The 16,386-nt window shown below is 43.2% G+C and overlaps 1 protein-coding gene across 7 annotated transcripts in view; it reads right to left on the bottom strand.

The window, feature by feature from the left end:
- Positions 1–16,386, bottom strand: part of LOC135550148 (sodium channel subunit beta-1-like) — an 80,302-nt gene that overhangs the window by 21,421 nt on the left and 42,495 nt on the right. For 4 of the 7 annotated variants that reach the window (XM_064980676.1, XM_064980673.1, XM_064980674.1 and 1 more), the window contains 2 exons: positions 2,889–3,110; positions 2,563–2,729 (listed from right to left, as the gene is read on the bottom strand). In XM_064980676.1, the coding sequence (XP_064836748.1) occupies positions 2,563–2,729; positions 2,889–2,937 (216 nt within the window). In that variant the 5' untranslated portion in view covers positions 2,938–3,110. Of the gene's footprint in view, positions 1–2,562; positions 2,730–2,888; positions 3,111–3,260; positions 3,819–4,797; positions 5,302–16,386 lie in introns of those variants that run through there. The other 3 variants (XM_064980675.1, XM_064980679.1, XM_064980678.1) reach the window with 3 other exon arrangements.

The raw sequence follows: 16,386 nt of genomic DNA, 5'->3' as shown, positions 1-16,386 counted from the left end.
GGTCATGGGTGCACCTCAGCCACACTCAAGGTACTAAACAATATCATAACCGCCATTGATAAAAGACAGTACTGTGCAGCCATCTTCATCGACCTGGCCAAGGGCTTTCGGCTCTGTCAATCACCGTATTCCTATCGGCAGACTCAACAGCCTTGATTTCTCAAATGACTGCATTACCTGGTTCACCAACTACTTCTCAGACAGTGTGTCAAATCGGAGGGCCTGTTGTCCGGACCTCTGGCAGTCTCTATGGGGGTAACACATGGGTTCAATTCTCAGGCCGACTCTTTTCTCTGTATATATCAACGATTTCGCTATTGCTGCGGGTGATTCCCTGATCCACTTCTAAGCAGACGACACCATTCTGTATACATCTGGCCCTTCTTTGGACACCATGTTAACTAACCTCCAAATGAGCTTCATACAACACTCCTTCCGTGGCCTCCAACTGCTCTTAAATGCTAGTAAAACCAAATGCATGCTTTTCAACCGTTCGCTGCCCGCACCCGCCTGCCCGACTAGCATCACTACTCTGAACAGTTCTGACTTAGAATATGTGGACAACTACAAATACCTAGGTGTCTGGCTAGACTGTAAAACTCTCCTTCCAGACTCATATTCAACATCTCCAATCTAAAATGACATCTAGAATCGGCTTCCTATTTCGCAACAAAGCCTCCTTCACTCACGCCGCCAAACATACCCTCGTAAAACTGACTATCCTACCGATCCTCGACTTCGGCGATGTAATTTACAAAATTGCTTCCAATACTCTACTTAGAAAACTGGATGCAGTCTATCACAGTGCCATCTGTTTTGTTACCAAAGCCCCTTATACCACCCACCACTGCAACCTGTATGCTCTAGTCGGCTGGCCCTCGCTCCATATTCGTCGCCAGACCCACTGGCTCCAGGTCATCTATAAGTCTATGATAGGTAAAGCTCCTCCTTATCTCAGCTCACTGGTCATGATAACAACACCCACCCATAGCACCCGCTCCAGCAGGTATATCTCACTGGTCATCCCCAAAGCCAACACTTCTTTGGCCGCCTTTCCTTCCAGTTCTCTGCTGCCAATGACTGGAACGAATTGCAAAAATCACTGAAGCTGGAGACTTAAATCTCCCTCACTAACTTTAAGCATCAGCTATCTGAGCAGCTAACCGATCACTACAGCTGTACATAGCCCACCCAATCTCACTACCTCATCCCCATATTGTTTTATTTACTTTTCTGCTCTTTTACACACTAGTATTTCCACTTGAACATCACCATCTGCTCATCTATCACTCCTGTGTTAATTTGCAAAATTGTAATGGCCTATTTATTGTCTTTCCTCCTCACGCCATTTGCACATACTGTATATAGACTTATTTTTCTATTGTGTTATTGACTGTACGCTTGTTTATTCCATGTGTAAATCTGTGTTGTTGTTTGTGTCGCACTGCTTTGCTTTATCTTGGCCAGGTTGCAGTTGTAAATGAGAACTTGTTCTCAATTAGCTTACCTGGTTAAATAAAGGTGAAATAGATTTTGTATTTTTTTAACTGGCAGCTTCATTAAATAGTATCTGCAAAACACCAGTCTCAACGTCAAGAGGCGACTCAAGGATGCTGGCCTTTTAGGCAGAGTTGCAAAGAAAAAGCCATATCTCAGACTGGCCAATAAAAATAAAATATTAAGATGGGCAAAGGAACACAGACACTGGACAGAGGAACTCTGCCTAGAATGCCTGCATCCCGGAATCGCCTCTTCACTATTGACGTTGAGCCTGGTGTTTTGCTCTATGGACAATTCCTTCAACCTCATAGCTTGGTTTTTGCTCCTCTGACATCCACTGTCAACGTTATATAGACAGTTTTGTGCCTTTCCAAATCATGTCCAAGTAATTGAATTTGCCGCAGGTGGACTCCAATCAAGTTGTAGAAACATCTCAACGACGATCAATGGAAACAGGATGCGCTTGATCTCATTTTCGAGTCTCATAGCAAAGGGTCTGAATAAATAAGTCATTAATGTAAACATTTTTATACATTTGCAAAAAATATTCTAAACCTGTTTTTGCTTTGTCATTATGAGGTATTGTGTGTAGATTGATGAAGGGGAAAAATATTTTATACATATTAGAACGAGGCTGTAACGTAACAAAATGTAGAATATGTCAAGGGTCTGAATACTTTCCGAATGCACTGTATCTGCCTATCGGCTGTCCCAGTGGCCCTAGTGATCTCTGAGATCTAAAATGTCATCTAGATTGATTCTATCTGAACTGCACGCAGCACTCTGCCATATTATGTGGTTGGGCATTGTGGTATGTGCGTGCGTGTGTGCATGTGCATGTAAGCGTGCAAACCTTTGTGTGTTGTGCCTTGTGGTTGTGTGCTTAAAGGATGGGCTCTGGACCATACGGAGTAAGACAGGTTTGTCTAAAGGACAACGTAAACCTAGTCCTAGTCAATCTGCAATGACGCTGTCGGTGTGATTGAAGCGTAATCCTACAATCTACTGCTGTAGCAGCAATTTGGACTACTATAGCAATCATAATCCATCTCAGATACTCACATGAGCAAATTCAGCTTCTCCTTTGGCCTTGAAATACCAGTTGACCGTGGCAGAAGCCTCCACCTCAGGCCTCATCTTACAGGAGATGCAGCCCAGTTTGAACCCTTTGCCTGCAACGGCCTCAGTGTCCGAGTCCACCTCTGAACAGGCCCCATGGCACAGGGACACTTGATACAGGAGAGAGAAGACATGTTATTAGTGCTTAACATTTTGGTTGTAGAAATGGGTAGATTCATAATTCAATAGTACACTGAAGAATATCCATATACTGAAAGATGTGACTATACACAAATGGTCAATCCACAACGGTGGTCAACTCCACTTACCAAAATGGGAACAAAGCAGAAACAGGAGCAGCAGTCGCACAGCAGACATGTCCTTAAGTGTAATGTAGCAATGAATGTACAGATCCTAGGGCTGAGAAGCCTAAAAAAGGCTCTTCTTTGAACACTTGATAGTAAGATATTCCTTTGAGATGTTATCCAGGAAGACGTTGTTTGAGCAAAGTAAGAAATGGTAGGGACTGAAGTTGCTTCCTCCGAAATTACCTTAGAAATAACAACAATAGAAGTCCCAACAGCTTCAATACTACATTTGACATGATAAAATACTTAAACTAACACTTAATATAATAATAAAAATATATGTCATCAAGCAGATGCTTTTATCCAAAGCAATTTACAGACATGCATGCATACATTTTACTCACTGGTGGTCCCGGGAATGGAACCCACCATCCTGGCATTGCAAGTGCTATGCTCTTGGTGCTATGCTCTTGGTGCTATGCTCTTGGTGCTATATGCTCTTGGTGCTATATGCTCTTGGTGCTATATGCTCTTGGTGCTATATGCTCTTGGTGCTATATGCTCTTGGTGCTATATGCTCTTGGTGCTATATGCTCTTGGTGCTATATGCTCTTGGTGCCATGCTCTTGGTGCCATGCACTTCTCTTTAAATGGTAAAAAATATTTTCATCAAAGACTATTGCATTAATTAATTTACTTTGTTACATAGGCTACTGTTTCCATGCACAGTGAGGATACATGCAAGTATTACCATGAATATTTGTTTACAATTAAAGTGTTATAGGAAGACTCTGGAGCTTGTTGATTTCAATTAAATAATGTTCCTTTGAGTGGATGATTACTCACTCTAATAAAGTGTAAACTATTAAACGCCAATAGGCTAAGAACTGACTTTCTAGAAAACAAGCAGAAGAACAAGCACACATTTGTTGTTGTTTTGGCTCTGTACTCTAGCACTTTGGATTTGAAATTATATAATGACTATGAGGTTAAAGGTAGCATCCACATTAAGGTAGAAGGGTTTACAAAACATACTATATTCTTATTTAGAATAGAAGGGACTCCACATTTACACACACCATTCATTTATATTGGACACAAAATAATCTGAAGTCACAAGCTTGATGTAATCATTGCATGCTAGGAATATGGGACCAAACACTAAACGTTTGACTACTTTAATACACATATAAGTGAATTTGTCCCAATACTTTAGGTCCCATAAAATAGGGTGACTATTTACAAAACATGCTGTAATTCCTAAACGGGTCACCCGATATGGATGAAAATACCCCAAATTAAATCTGACAGTCTGCACTTTAACCTCATAGTCATTGTATCATTTCAAATCCAAAGTGCTGGAGTACAAAGCCAAAACAACCAAAAATTGAGTCACTGTCCCAATACTTTTGGAGCTCAGTGTATCGCTGAACTATAGCTGTGATTATGGTCATATTTTTCTATTGTTCCAGATCTTTGTTGACACAAAGTGTTTACAAATCTACACCCTGGCCTGGGATTATCAGTTCCCTGAAGTCTTAATATTAATTACACTGAACTATTATTATCTTTACAGGCTATTTATACCAACTGTAGTCTGATGTTCTATTAGAATAATAGGCCTAGTTCTAAATGATATTCACACGGTTATAAAGGCAGTGCACCACTAAAGATGGCATAGCTTTGAAATTAGTTTATATATTATGCTTATTTGAATAATCTGTCGACACTGTAGGTCTATGGCTAAATAGGCTAATGTAAAATCGCATGCCACAGAATAGGCTACATTAATAATTAATTGCATGCCATATGAAAGACGACCTAGGCTACATAAGCTACATACCAATTATATATCTATATTTTTTTAGGAACACTGTAAATGTTTTATTGCACTATTTGGTATAAATAATCATATTTTGCATTGTCTCACATTTTACTGCCCTCACGTTGTCCCTTTTGAAAAAATAGCCTCCTTATCCCGATTTGTCCGTTCTCCGGGGAAAATGTGGGCTATCCTTTCCTTCTGAAGGATCAACAAATTATTTAATGAAGCGCTGTTCTTTTGAGTGGCAAAAAATATCCCACGCATCAAAGGACCCTGGATATTTCTCACGGGCTGGCATTGGGAATAATACAGACTTCTTTCTCCCTCCCTGTCTGGCGTTATTTTTTACCGCAGTGCATCTGACTGCAGCATCTTCCAAGCTGAGCAGGACAACTGTGTGAAGCTAGCCACAAGGAATAGCCACAATAGTTGAATGAGGTTCGCCTTCACAAGAAAAGTCCTAGCAGTCCCAACACCTTACCACTGTTACAACTGGCTATCAGCAGAGCCTTGTCTGGCAGCGAAACAGTTCATACAGCCTCTTTTACTGACTTTAAAAAAATAATACACCGCATCACCGTCCTGTTCAAGTGAGCACAGCACAACAAGGTGAGTTAAAAAATGTATTGTATGCTGCAGTATAAATTATATAATATGCCAGGGAGATATGTAATACTGTAGCTAAGAAAGTAATACTACCCGTATGTTGTGTAGTACGCTGTTAGTAGCCCATGTGCCTCACCCTAATAATTTGGTCTATTTTCAATTCATTTTGCCTACTGTTCTGACTTGGGGGTTTTGTCATCAAACTTTGTCATCAAAGTCTGGCATTCTCTGGATTTATGGGGGGAACTCTGAAGAAAAAAATTCCATTGAATAGCAGGCTACCGGTTGCTTTGCACTGCCTGCAGTTAGCCACTGATTCCTTCCAAACGGCTCATTGTTGAATTTGCAATTTCCAACTTGTTGTGTAATATTTATGTCCAATGGCCGATGAGCACCGATACCTTTTATCTATAATTTCTCTTCATTATTTTTCTTCATATTACAAGGATTAAAAATTATTTGACAGTAGATTGTCAAACTGATTCATGATGATGACTGCTAGCTAAGTAAGATTTTGACATGATCAGTCCAATCAAAGCTACTGTACATATAATGCGATTTGATGTAATTTTATCTGTGGCCAATGACCTTGAGGCTTCTTGGAAGGGCACTTGTAATAAAACTCTATGGCAGGACCCAAAGATGTCTACCCTTACTAAGGACATTAACTTCGCATTGACATAGTGTCCCTATGAGTGACAGAACACATAGCCAATCACGGCGCAACGCTCCTATTTTTTTGCTGGCTCGCCCCACCACCACAGAAAGCACTGAGCTAGGCTAAAACACTGGCATTTTGGAGCTGCCTTACTCAAGAAAACAAAAAAAGAGTGTGTGCGGCTTTATTAACTCATTGATATATATATATTTTTTATGCCAAAATAAGCAAGCCCCCCCAAAAAGTATCATTATATATATATATTTTGCTAAAAATGTGGGGCTCAAAAGCCCCACCGGCCCAGGTCGCCACTGCAGCTGGCTACTCTTCTTCCAGGGTTTAACTGAAAGAGAGGTCACAAGTGTTTCCCTAAAAGCTGTCTAGTTTAAACATCTTCTATTGTACAGAAAGTGAATACCTTAATCAATAAATATGGAGGGTCTTATTCTGGGGTCTTATTCTGTCTTGACTGCTGTTGGACAAATACAAATATTATCACTCTTATCCATAATAATCTCATAATGTAGACGAGACAACCTTCACAGCCTAACCACACCGCACTGTATCTGTGAGCTGTTATTTAGAGCGCAGGTTCCAAAACCAGAGTAGGCACATTTTCTATTTAACACAACAGTTTTTATGACAAAACTATTGTAGAGTTGAAAATGCGATGGAAACCTATTGAACATTAGATTTTTATTCGGTACATGAATACTTCAGCGAAAAAATAGGCTACATTTTGTGTGTGCTATGTCATCACTCACTGATTTTTATCCACAACAAGTCAATTTTGTGGAAATACCAACGGTTGGAAATGCTCATATTTTCTTTATGCGGATTCTAAAGTATTCGCATGAAAATCTATCGCCAATTGGATGGAAGCTACAGGCAGGTTTCCATTGACCGATTGACCCCCCAAAAATGAATCATTGCGACTTGTAACGGAAACAAAGATATAGGAGACATTTTCTAAATATCGAAAACATTTTTATCCATTTGACAAGTGTGAATTTTTATTTTGTCAAACTTTTTTTACTGAGGCAAATTATGGCGAAAATGTGTTTTTCTAATGAATTATGATTGCCGAATACATTTGAAGGTACGCAGGGCACATGATGTAATCACGTAACTATAAACTCCACTCCCCATTTAATTCTAAATGCCTACTTGCTAGCAAAATAAAAAATGTCAACAAGAAAAATGACGTTTCTTTGCTTTCAAAAATGCCTGAATTGCTGAATTGCTTCCCTGCTTGTCTAGGTGGCTGGCAAGTTTCCCAATCCAATTATTCCAGATCTACAGGAGTGAAAGTTTCACAATGGCATGGACCTTGGCGATATGTTGGCACATGATAATTATTAGAATATTGCAAATATTAGCCAATTATTGCATTCTATCCATGCTGGCTTTTGCGGGCTACCTAAGACTTGAAACAGATAGGTGGGAGGGCATACAGGCTGTCGCCAATTTATTAATGCGCAATTTGTCTAAATGGGTAGGCCTAATGGAAACACTTCAACAACTACATTTTTATTTGACACTGTAGGTTTTTGCTTAAGCTGTTCTTTTTCATAGGTGTGACATCATTATATCCAGCTCTTTTTTTATCGACACAAGACAGTTAGGCCTAAATAGAAACACACCCTAGCAGGCAATTGTCGATTCTGTTTTCTATATGAACTAAATGTCGACAAAAAAAATCACTGGGCATAGCTACAAACCACGTTCCCATCCAACCATTTCATGATGTGTAATATTGTTATTATTGTTGCAATAAATAAATGTATATTTTTTTTTTAAACAACCCCCCAAAAATATATTATATTAAAAAAATGACAAAAACTTGTATGTGGATGAATTACCTGAAGCTTTAAAAAAAAAATCGCGACTGGGCTGATGGAAACATGAAATGCATGTACAATTTTATAAATGCAGACAGACAATTTGTTCGTTCGACATTGTGGGATCTCTGTCGGTAAAATGAATAACGCGAGAAATGCCGGTGGAAATTATATAATAACCATCATATCGAAGTAAACTTGAACGTGATGAAATGCCGTGTGGTCTACCCACTGTGACTTGGGAAAGAATGCAGTTTATTCGGCTACAGATTAAATAAATTATGAACTTCACAGGGTGGTAAATGTGCATGGTTGACATGTCTTTCCAATAAATATCGAGGGTGTTATTCTGGTGACATGATGATTGATGCTTGGTTGCCATTTGTCAAATTCAAATAATATAATTTTTATCCATAATAATTTCATAATGTAGGTAGCCAACCCGCACTCTATCTGCAAGCTGTTGGCTAGAGCGCATGTTCCAAGACCAGAGTGGGCACAGTTTTTGTGACAAACCATCAGTAGAGATGGAAATATGGAAACCCATTTAACTTGTATTTTTCATTAATGGGAATTTAATGGTAAAAGTAATTTGTATGTGCACTATGTCATCACGCACAGCCTTTTATCCACAAAAAGTCAGTTTGCTGGAAACACAACTCTTTTTGTTCTTTTTGATCTTTTTTCATTCCCTTTCCTGTTTGCCTGTGAGCACTGCCTGTGAGCCAGTGCCACAGATGTAAAACAAAAAATATGGGTCAGGAAGTGTGTGATATTGGATGTGTGTATGATTTCTGGATATGAGTAAGACTATATGTGTGATGTCCAAATAAATAATTAGCAAGCCAATTTGCGTGGTTGAGTGTCTATGTGTCATGTCTTATTATGTCTGTTCCTGTCCTTTCTCTTCACTCTGTCTCTCTCTGCTGGTCTTATTAGGTTACCTTCTCTTTCTCTCCTTCTCCAGCTGTTCCTCATCTCCCCTAACTACCTCGTTCACCCTTTCCCCACCTGTTCCCTTTTTTCCCTCTGATTAGGTCTCTATTTCTCTCTCTGTTCCTGCTACTTTCTGTGTCAGATTCTCGTTTGTGTTTCTCATGCCAGAAGCAAGCTATTGTCTCGTTTGCTTCCTCCTTGTCCTATCCTGTCGAAGTCTGCCTGGCAGGTGCATCCTGTACACTTCTAACTGTCTTTCGTTTGCACTGTGTCCAGTTCATCTGATGCTACGTGTGATCAGGTACCACCGTTCCTCTGTGACCCGCACCGACCCAGAGCGACCTGCAGCCTGTCGTCGCTACCCAGTTATTCTCCTCTGCTGCTAAGACGGGGACTCTCTAGCTATTCATCAGAGGGACTTTATGTTTCATTTGTCGCCCTCTCTGCGGGTAGTCTATTGTGCCATTGACAACGTCGGAAGAGGATCTATGCCATTCCTGTTTTCTCATTAAAAGAACTCTGTTTCTGTTAAACCGCTTTTGGGTCTTCACTCAAGTGTATAACAGAAGAATCTGACCAAGAATAGACCCAGCGACTCCGGATCCTTTTCACTCCGCCGTCGAGATCCAGGGAGCGATGCTAGGCAGACACGAGGAGGAATTGTCTGCTGCTCGACATGCCGTTGAGACCCTGGCCGCCCAAGTCTCCGACCTCACAAGACAGATTCACCAACTCCACCTCGATCCACCGCCCACTTCCAGGGTTTCCGAGTCTCCGGAGCCGAGAATCAATAACCCGCCGTGTTAATCTGGGGAGCCCACTGAATGCCGCTCATTCCTCACTCAGTGTGATGTGGTGTTTTCTCTCCAGCCCAACACTTACTCCAGGAGCACAGCTCGCATCGCCTACGTCATTTCTCTCCTTACCGGACGGGCGCGTGAGTGGGGCACGGCAATCTGGGAGGCGAGGGCTGAGTGTATTAACCAGTATCAGGACTTTAAGGAGGAGATGATACGGGTTTTTGACCGTTCTGTTTTTGGGGAGGAGGCTTCCAGGGTCCTGTCTTCCCTATGTCAAGGGAATCGATCCATAACGGATTATTCTATTGAGTTTCGCACTCTCGCTGCCTCTAGTGACTGGAACGAGCCGGCTTTGCTCGCTCGTTTTCTGGAGGGTCTCCTCGCCGAGGTTAAGGATGAGATTCTCTCCCGTGAGGTTCCTTCCAGCATGGACTCCTTAATAGCACTCGCTATTCGCATAGAGCGACGGTTTGATCTTCGTCGCCGAGCTCGTGGAAAGGAGCTCGCGTTCTCCGTTGCCCCCCTCTCCGCATCACTGCCACCTGCCGCATCACTGCCACCCTCCTCCGCCGGCTCGGGTTCTGAGCCTATGCAGCTGGGGGGTATCCGCATCTCGGCCAAGGAGAAGGAACGGAGAATCACCAACCGCCTCTGTCTCTACTGCGGCTCCGCTGGTCATTTTGTCACTTCATGCCCAGTAAAAGCCAGAGCTCATCAGTAAGAGGAGGGCTACTGGTGAGCGCAACTACTCAGGTCTCTCCTTCAAGATCCTGCACTACCTTTCCGGTCCATCTCCGCTGGACCGGTTCATCTGCTTCCTGCAGTGCCTTGATAGACTCTGGGGCGGAGGGCTGTTTTATGGACGAGACCTGGGCTCGGGAACATGACATTCCTCTCAGACAGTTAAGGGATCCCACGGCCTTGTTCGCTTTAGATGGTAGTTCTCTCCCCAAGATTCAGCGTGAAACGCTGCCTTTAACCCTCACTGTCTCTGGTAATCATAGCGAAACCATTTCTTTTTTAATTTTTCGTTCACCTTTTACACCTGTTGTTTTGGGCCATCCCTGGCTAGTTCGCCATAACCCTTCTATTAATTGGTCTAGTAATACTATCCTATCCTGGAACGTCTCTTGTCATGTAACCTGTTTAATGTCTGCTATCCCTCCTGTTTCCTCTGTCTCTTCTTCACAGGAGGAGCCTGGTGATTTGACAGGGGTGCCGGAGGAGTATCACGATCTGCGCACGGTGTTCAGTCGTTCCAAGGCCACTTCTCTTCCTCCACACCGGTCGTATGACTGTAGTATTGATCTCCTTCAGGGAACTACTCCCCCCCGGGGTAGACTATACTCTCTGTCGGCTCCCGAACGTAAGGCTCTCGAGGATTATTTGTCTGTATCGCTCGACGCCGGTACCATAGTCTCCTCCTCCTCTCCCGCCGGAGCGGGGTTTTTTTTGTTCAGAAGAAGGACGGGTCCCTGCGCCCCTGCGTGGATTATCGAGGGCTGAATGACATAACAGTTAAGAATCGTTATCCGCTTCCTCTTATGTCTTCAGCCTTCGAGATCCTGCAGGGAGCCAGGTTTTTCACCAAATTGGACCTTCGTAACGCCTACCATCTCGTGCGCATCAGGGAGGGGGACGAGTGGAAGACGGTGTTTAACACTCCGTTAGGGCACTTTGAATACCGGGTTCTTCCTTTCGGCCTCGTTAACGCTCCAGCTGTCTTTCAGGCACTAGTTAACGACGTCCTGAGAGACATGCTGAACATTTTTGTTTTCGTTTACATGGACGATATCCTGATTTTTTTCACCGTCTCTCCCGATTCATGTTCAGCACGTTCGACGCGTCCTCCAGCGCCTTTTAGAGAACTGTCTTTATGTGAAGGCTGAGAAGTGCACTTTTCATGCCTCCTCTGTCCCTTTTCTCGGTTCCGTTATTTCCGCTGAGGGCATTAAGATGGATCCCGCTAAGGTCCAGGCTGTCATTGATTGGCCCGTTCCTAAGTCACGCGTCGAGCTGCAGCGCTTTCTTGGCTTCGCGAATTTCTATCGTCGTTTCATCCGTAATTTCGGTCAGGTGGCAGCTCCCCTCACAGCCCTTACTTCTGTCAAGACGTGCTTTAAGTGGTCCGTTTCCGCCCAGGGAGCTTTTGATCTTCTCAAGAATCGTTTTACATCCGCACCTATTCTTGTTACACCTGACATCTCTAGACAGTTCGTTGTTGAGGTTGACGCGTCAGAGGTGGGCGTGGGAGCCATTCTTTCTCAGCGCTCCCTCTCTGACGGCAAGGTCCACCCTTGCGCGTTTTTTTTTTTCTCATCGCTTATCGCCGTCGGAACGTAACTATGATGTTGGTAATCGCGAACTGCTCGCCATCCGCTTAGCCCTAGGCGAATGGCGACAGTGGTTGGAGGGGGCGACCGTTCCTTTTGTCGTTTGGACTGACCATAGGAACCTTGAGTACATCCGTTCAGCCAAACGACTTAATGCGCGTCAGGCTCGTTGGGCTCTGTTTTTCGCTCGTTTCGAGTTCGTTATTTCTTATCGTCCGGGCTCAAAGAACACCAAGCCTGATGCTTTATCTCGTCTCTTCAGTTCTTCTGAAGTCTCCACCGACCCCGAGGGGATTCTCCCTGAGGGGCTTGTTGTCGGGTTGACTGTCTGGGGAATTGAGAGGCAGGTAAAGCAAGCACTCACTCACACTCCGTCGCCGCGAGCTCGTCCTAGGAACCTTCTGTTCGTTCCCGTTCCTACTCGTCTGGCCGTTCTTCAGTGGGCCCACTCTGCCAAGTTAGCCGGCCACCCCGGCGTTCGGGGTACGCTCGCTTCCATTCGCCAGCGTTTCTGGTGGCCCACTCGGGAACGTGACACGCGTCGATTTGTCGCTGCTTGTTCGGTCTGCGCGCAGACTAAATCCGGAAACTCTCCTCCTGCCGGCCGTCTCAGACCGCTTCCCATTCCCTCTCGACCGTGGTCTCACATCGCCTTAGATTTTATCACCGGACTGCCTTCGTCAGCGGGGAAGACAGTTATTCTTACGGTTGTCGATAGATTCTCTAAGGCGGCTCATTTTATTCCTCTCGCTAAGCTCCCTTCTGCTAAGGAGACGGCTCAGATCATTATCGAGAATGTTTTCCGAATTCATGGCCTTCCGTCAGACGTCGTTTCGGACAGAGGCCCGCAGTTCACGTCTCAATTTTGGAGGGAGTTTTGCCGTTTGATTGGGGCTTCCGTCAGTCTCTCGTCCGGCTTCCATACCCAGTCTAACGGTCAAGCCGAACGGGCCAATCAGACTGTTGGTCGCATCTTACGCAGTCTTTCTTTTCGTAACCCTGCGTCTTGGTCAGAACAGCTCCCCTGGGCAGAGTACGCCCACAACTCGCTTCCTTCGTCTGCGACCGGTCTTTCTCCTTTTCAGAGTAGCCTCGGGTACCAACCTCCGCTGTTCTCATCTCAGCTCGCCGAGTCCTGCGTCCCCTCCGCTCTCGCTTTTGTCCAGCGTTGTGAGCGCACCTGGAAGGGGGTCAGGTTGGCACTTTGCCGTTATAGGGCGCAGACTGTGAGAGCCGCTAATAAGCATAGAACCAAGAGTCCTAGATATTGTTGCGGTCAGAGAGTATGGCTCTCCACTCAGAACCTTCCCCATAAGACAGCTTCTCGCAAGTTGACCCCGCGGTTCATTGGTCCGTTCCGTATTTCTCAAGTCATTAATCCTGTTGCAGTGCGACTTCTTCTCCCGTGATATCTTCGTCGCGTCCACCCGGTCTTCCATGTCTCCTGTGTTAAGCCCGTTCTTCGCGCCCCCGCTCGTCCCCCCCCCCCCCCATCCTTGTCGAGGGCGCACCTATCTACAGGGTCCGTAAGATTTTGGACATGCGCCCTCGGGGCCGTGGTCATCAGTACCTAGTGGATTGGGAGGGGTACGGTCCTGAGGAGAGGAGTTGGGTTCCCTCTCGGGACGTGCTGGACCGTTCGCTGATCGATGATTTCCTCCGTTGCCGCCAGGTTTCCTCCTCGAGTGCGCCAGGAGGCGCTCGGTGAGTGGGGGGGGGGTACTGTCATGTCTTATTATGTCTGTTCCTGTCCTTTCTCTTCACTCTGTCTCTCTCTGCTGGTCTTATTAGGTTACCTTCTCTTTCTCTCCTTCTCCAGCTGTTCCTCATCTCCCCTAACTACCTTGTTCACCCTTTCCTCACCTGTTCCCTTTTCCCTCTGATTAGGTCTCTATTTCTCTCTCTGTTCCTGCTACTTTCTGTGTCAGATTCTCGTTTGTGTTTCTCATGCCAGAAGCAAGCTATTGTCTCGTTTGCTTCCTCCTTGTCCTATCCTGTCGAAGTCTGCCTGGCAGGTGCATCCTGTACACTTCTAACTGTCTTTCGTTTGCACTGTGTCCAGTTCATCTGTGATCAGGTACCACCGTTCCTCTGTGACCCGCACCGACCCAGAGCGACCTGCAGCCTGTCGTCGCTACCCAGCTATTCTCCTCTGCTGCTAAGACGGGGACTCTCTAGCTATTCATCAGAGGGACTTTATGTTTCATTTGTCGCCCTCTCTGCGGGTAGTCTATTGTGCCATTGACAACGTCGGAAGAGGATCTATGCCATTCCTGTTTTCTCATTAAAAGAACTCTGTTTCTGTTAAACCGCTTTTGGGTCTTCACTCAAGTGTATAACACTATGTTTGTAACATGAAGTGAATATGGCCTTAATATTGAGCATGATAATTGTAATCCATATTGTATCATTATCATAGTTGCATCATAATTACATTAAACATCATTTTAGAAGAAAAACACATCCCAGCATTTCCATAGTAATTGACGTTTCACATGATTATGAAAGAGACATTGCATTACTACAGAATTGGCTTCACTACAGTTCAAATGTATCCTGTACAATATGCTATTATTCCCCAACATCCCTGTTCTGATATCTTTCCATTGCTTGATGTAAACATAGGTAAACCTGTGGACAAAGACATACAAAAGAAAGACAAACAAAAAACATAGAATTATAGAGAAGTTCTTGATAATAAAAGAGAGGGAGAGGAGAGGAGAGAGAAAGTGAGTGAAGAGAGCGGCATCAGGTGTGTGTGTGTCCATCCATATGTGTAAGCAGAGTGTGTAATTGAGTGTGTGAGTGGGCGCATAATCGTCATAGTGTTCAGATATTTTTACGGTCCCCATTATTTTCCCCATGGAATTTAGTACAGCCATGGTGTTATGGAGCTGTCTCTGAAGAGCTGTCGGTCTGTAAAGAGTTGAACTGTAACTCTTGAACTGTTCAAGATAGACACATCAAACTAACTTTTAGATGTTGAAGCTATCCTAACTTCTAAGTCTTAAAAACCTTTATCAATTTTAACTATATAAGTTAGCATAAATTAGCATAAAGTATCTCACTAACAGTAACTCTTGAACCATTGAAGCTAGAGATACCAAACCAATGTTCTCATGTTCAGGCTTTCCTAACTTCAAATGCTTAAAGAATTTCTATCAACGATAACTATATAAATTAGCATAATTGAACTCACCAACCGTAAATCTTGAACTCTTCAAGTTAGAGACACAAAACCAACTTTCTCATGTTCAGGCTATCCCAACTTCCAATTCTTAAAAACTTTTAACAACTATAACTGCATAAATTAACTATAATTATATAATTTTGCATAAATTAGCATAAAATAACCAACCCACAGTATCTCTTGAACCTATTTAAGCTAGAGACACCAAACCAAATTCACAAGTTCAGGCAATCCTAACTTCCAATTTGTTTTATTTTTTTATAAACTACAATTATAGAAATGTGCATAAATTAACTCACCAACAGTAACTCTTGAACCGTTCTTGCTAGAGACCCCAAACCATTGTTTTCATGTTCAGGTTTTCCTAACTTCAAATGCTTAAAGAGTTTTAATCAACTATAACTATTTAAATTAGCATAAATTAACTCACCAACAGTAACTCTTGAACTTTTCAAGCTAGAGACACCAAACCAACTTTCACATGTTTGGCTGCCGGTGTGGGGATATTGAAGATTTGTCTCCACATATGGTTTGTTTACATAGCAGATTAGAATAATTAACGTGGCAGATTAGGAGAACTAACACAGCAGGTTAGGTTTAGCTACAATGCTGCAGTTGTCAACAACTGTTGTCCCCAACACGACCACTAGTCACAATGGTAGAAATGTAAACAAACTATCTGTGGTGACAAATTTCGTAACACCGGCACAGGCCACTTGTATCCATAAATCACTATCACAAAAGGGTTTGAGTGGAAATTATTTTTTTATTTAACATTGTATTCACGTTTTCAAATACCGGTGGCAAATCATGCATTCTGATTCCTGCATAGGTTGTAATGTACAGTGGTGGAAAAAGTACCCACTTGTAAAGGTACCTTAATAGTAAATGACTCAAGTAAAAGTGAAAGTCACCCAGGAAAAACTACTTGAGTAAAAGTCTAAAAGTATTTGGATTTAAATATACTTAAGTATCAAAAGTAAATGTAATTGCTAAAATGTACTTCAGTATCAAAAGCAAAAGAACATGTATAAATAATTTCAAATTCCTTATATTAAAGCAAAGCACACAGCCACATTTTCTAGTTTTTATTTCTTTACAGATAGCCAGGGGCACGCTCCTAACTCTCAATTTATAAATGCAGCATGTGTTTACTGATTCCGCCAGATCAGACGCAGTAGGGATGACCAGGGATGTTCTCTTGATAAGTGTGTGAATTAGATAATTGTCCTGTCCTGCTAAGCATTCAAAATGTAATGAGTACTTTTGGGTGTCAGAGAATATGTATGGAGTAAAAAGTCCATAATTTACTTTAGCAATGTAGTGAAGT

Source organism: Oncorhynchus masou, chromosome 12 (genome assembly GCF_036934945.1).
Source record: "Oncorhynchus masou masou isolate Uvic2021 chromosome 12, UVic_Omas_1.1, whole genome shotgun sequence".
Lineage (NCBI taxonomy): Eukaryota > Metazoa > Chordata > Actinopteri > Salmoniformes > Salmonidae > Oncorhynchus > Oncorhynchus masou.
This window is presented reverse-complemented; position numbering and strand designations above follow the sequence as displayed.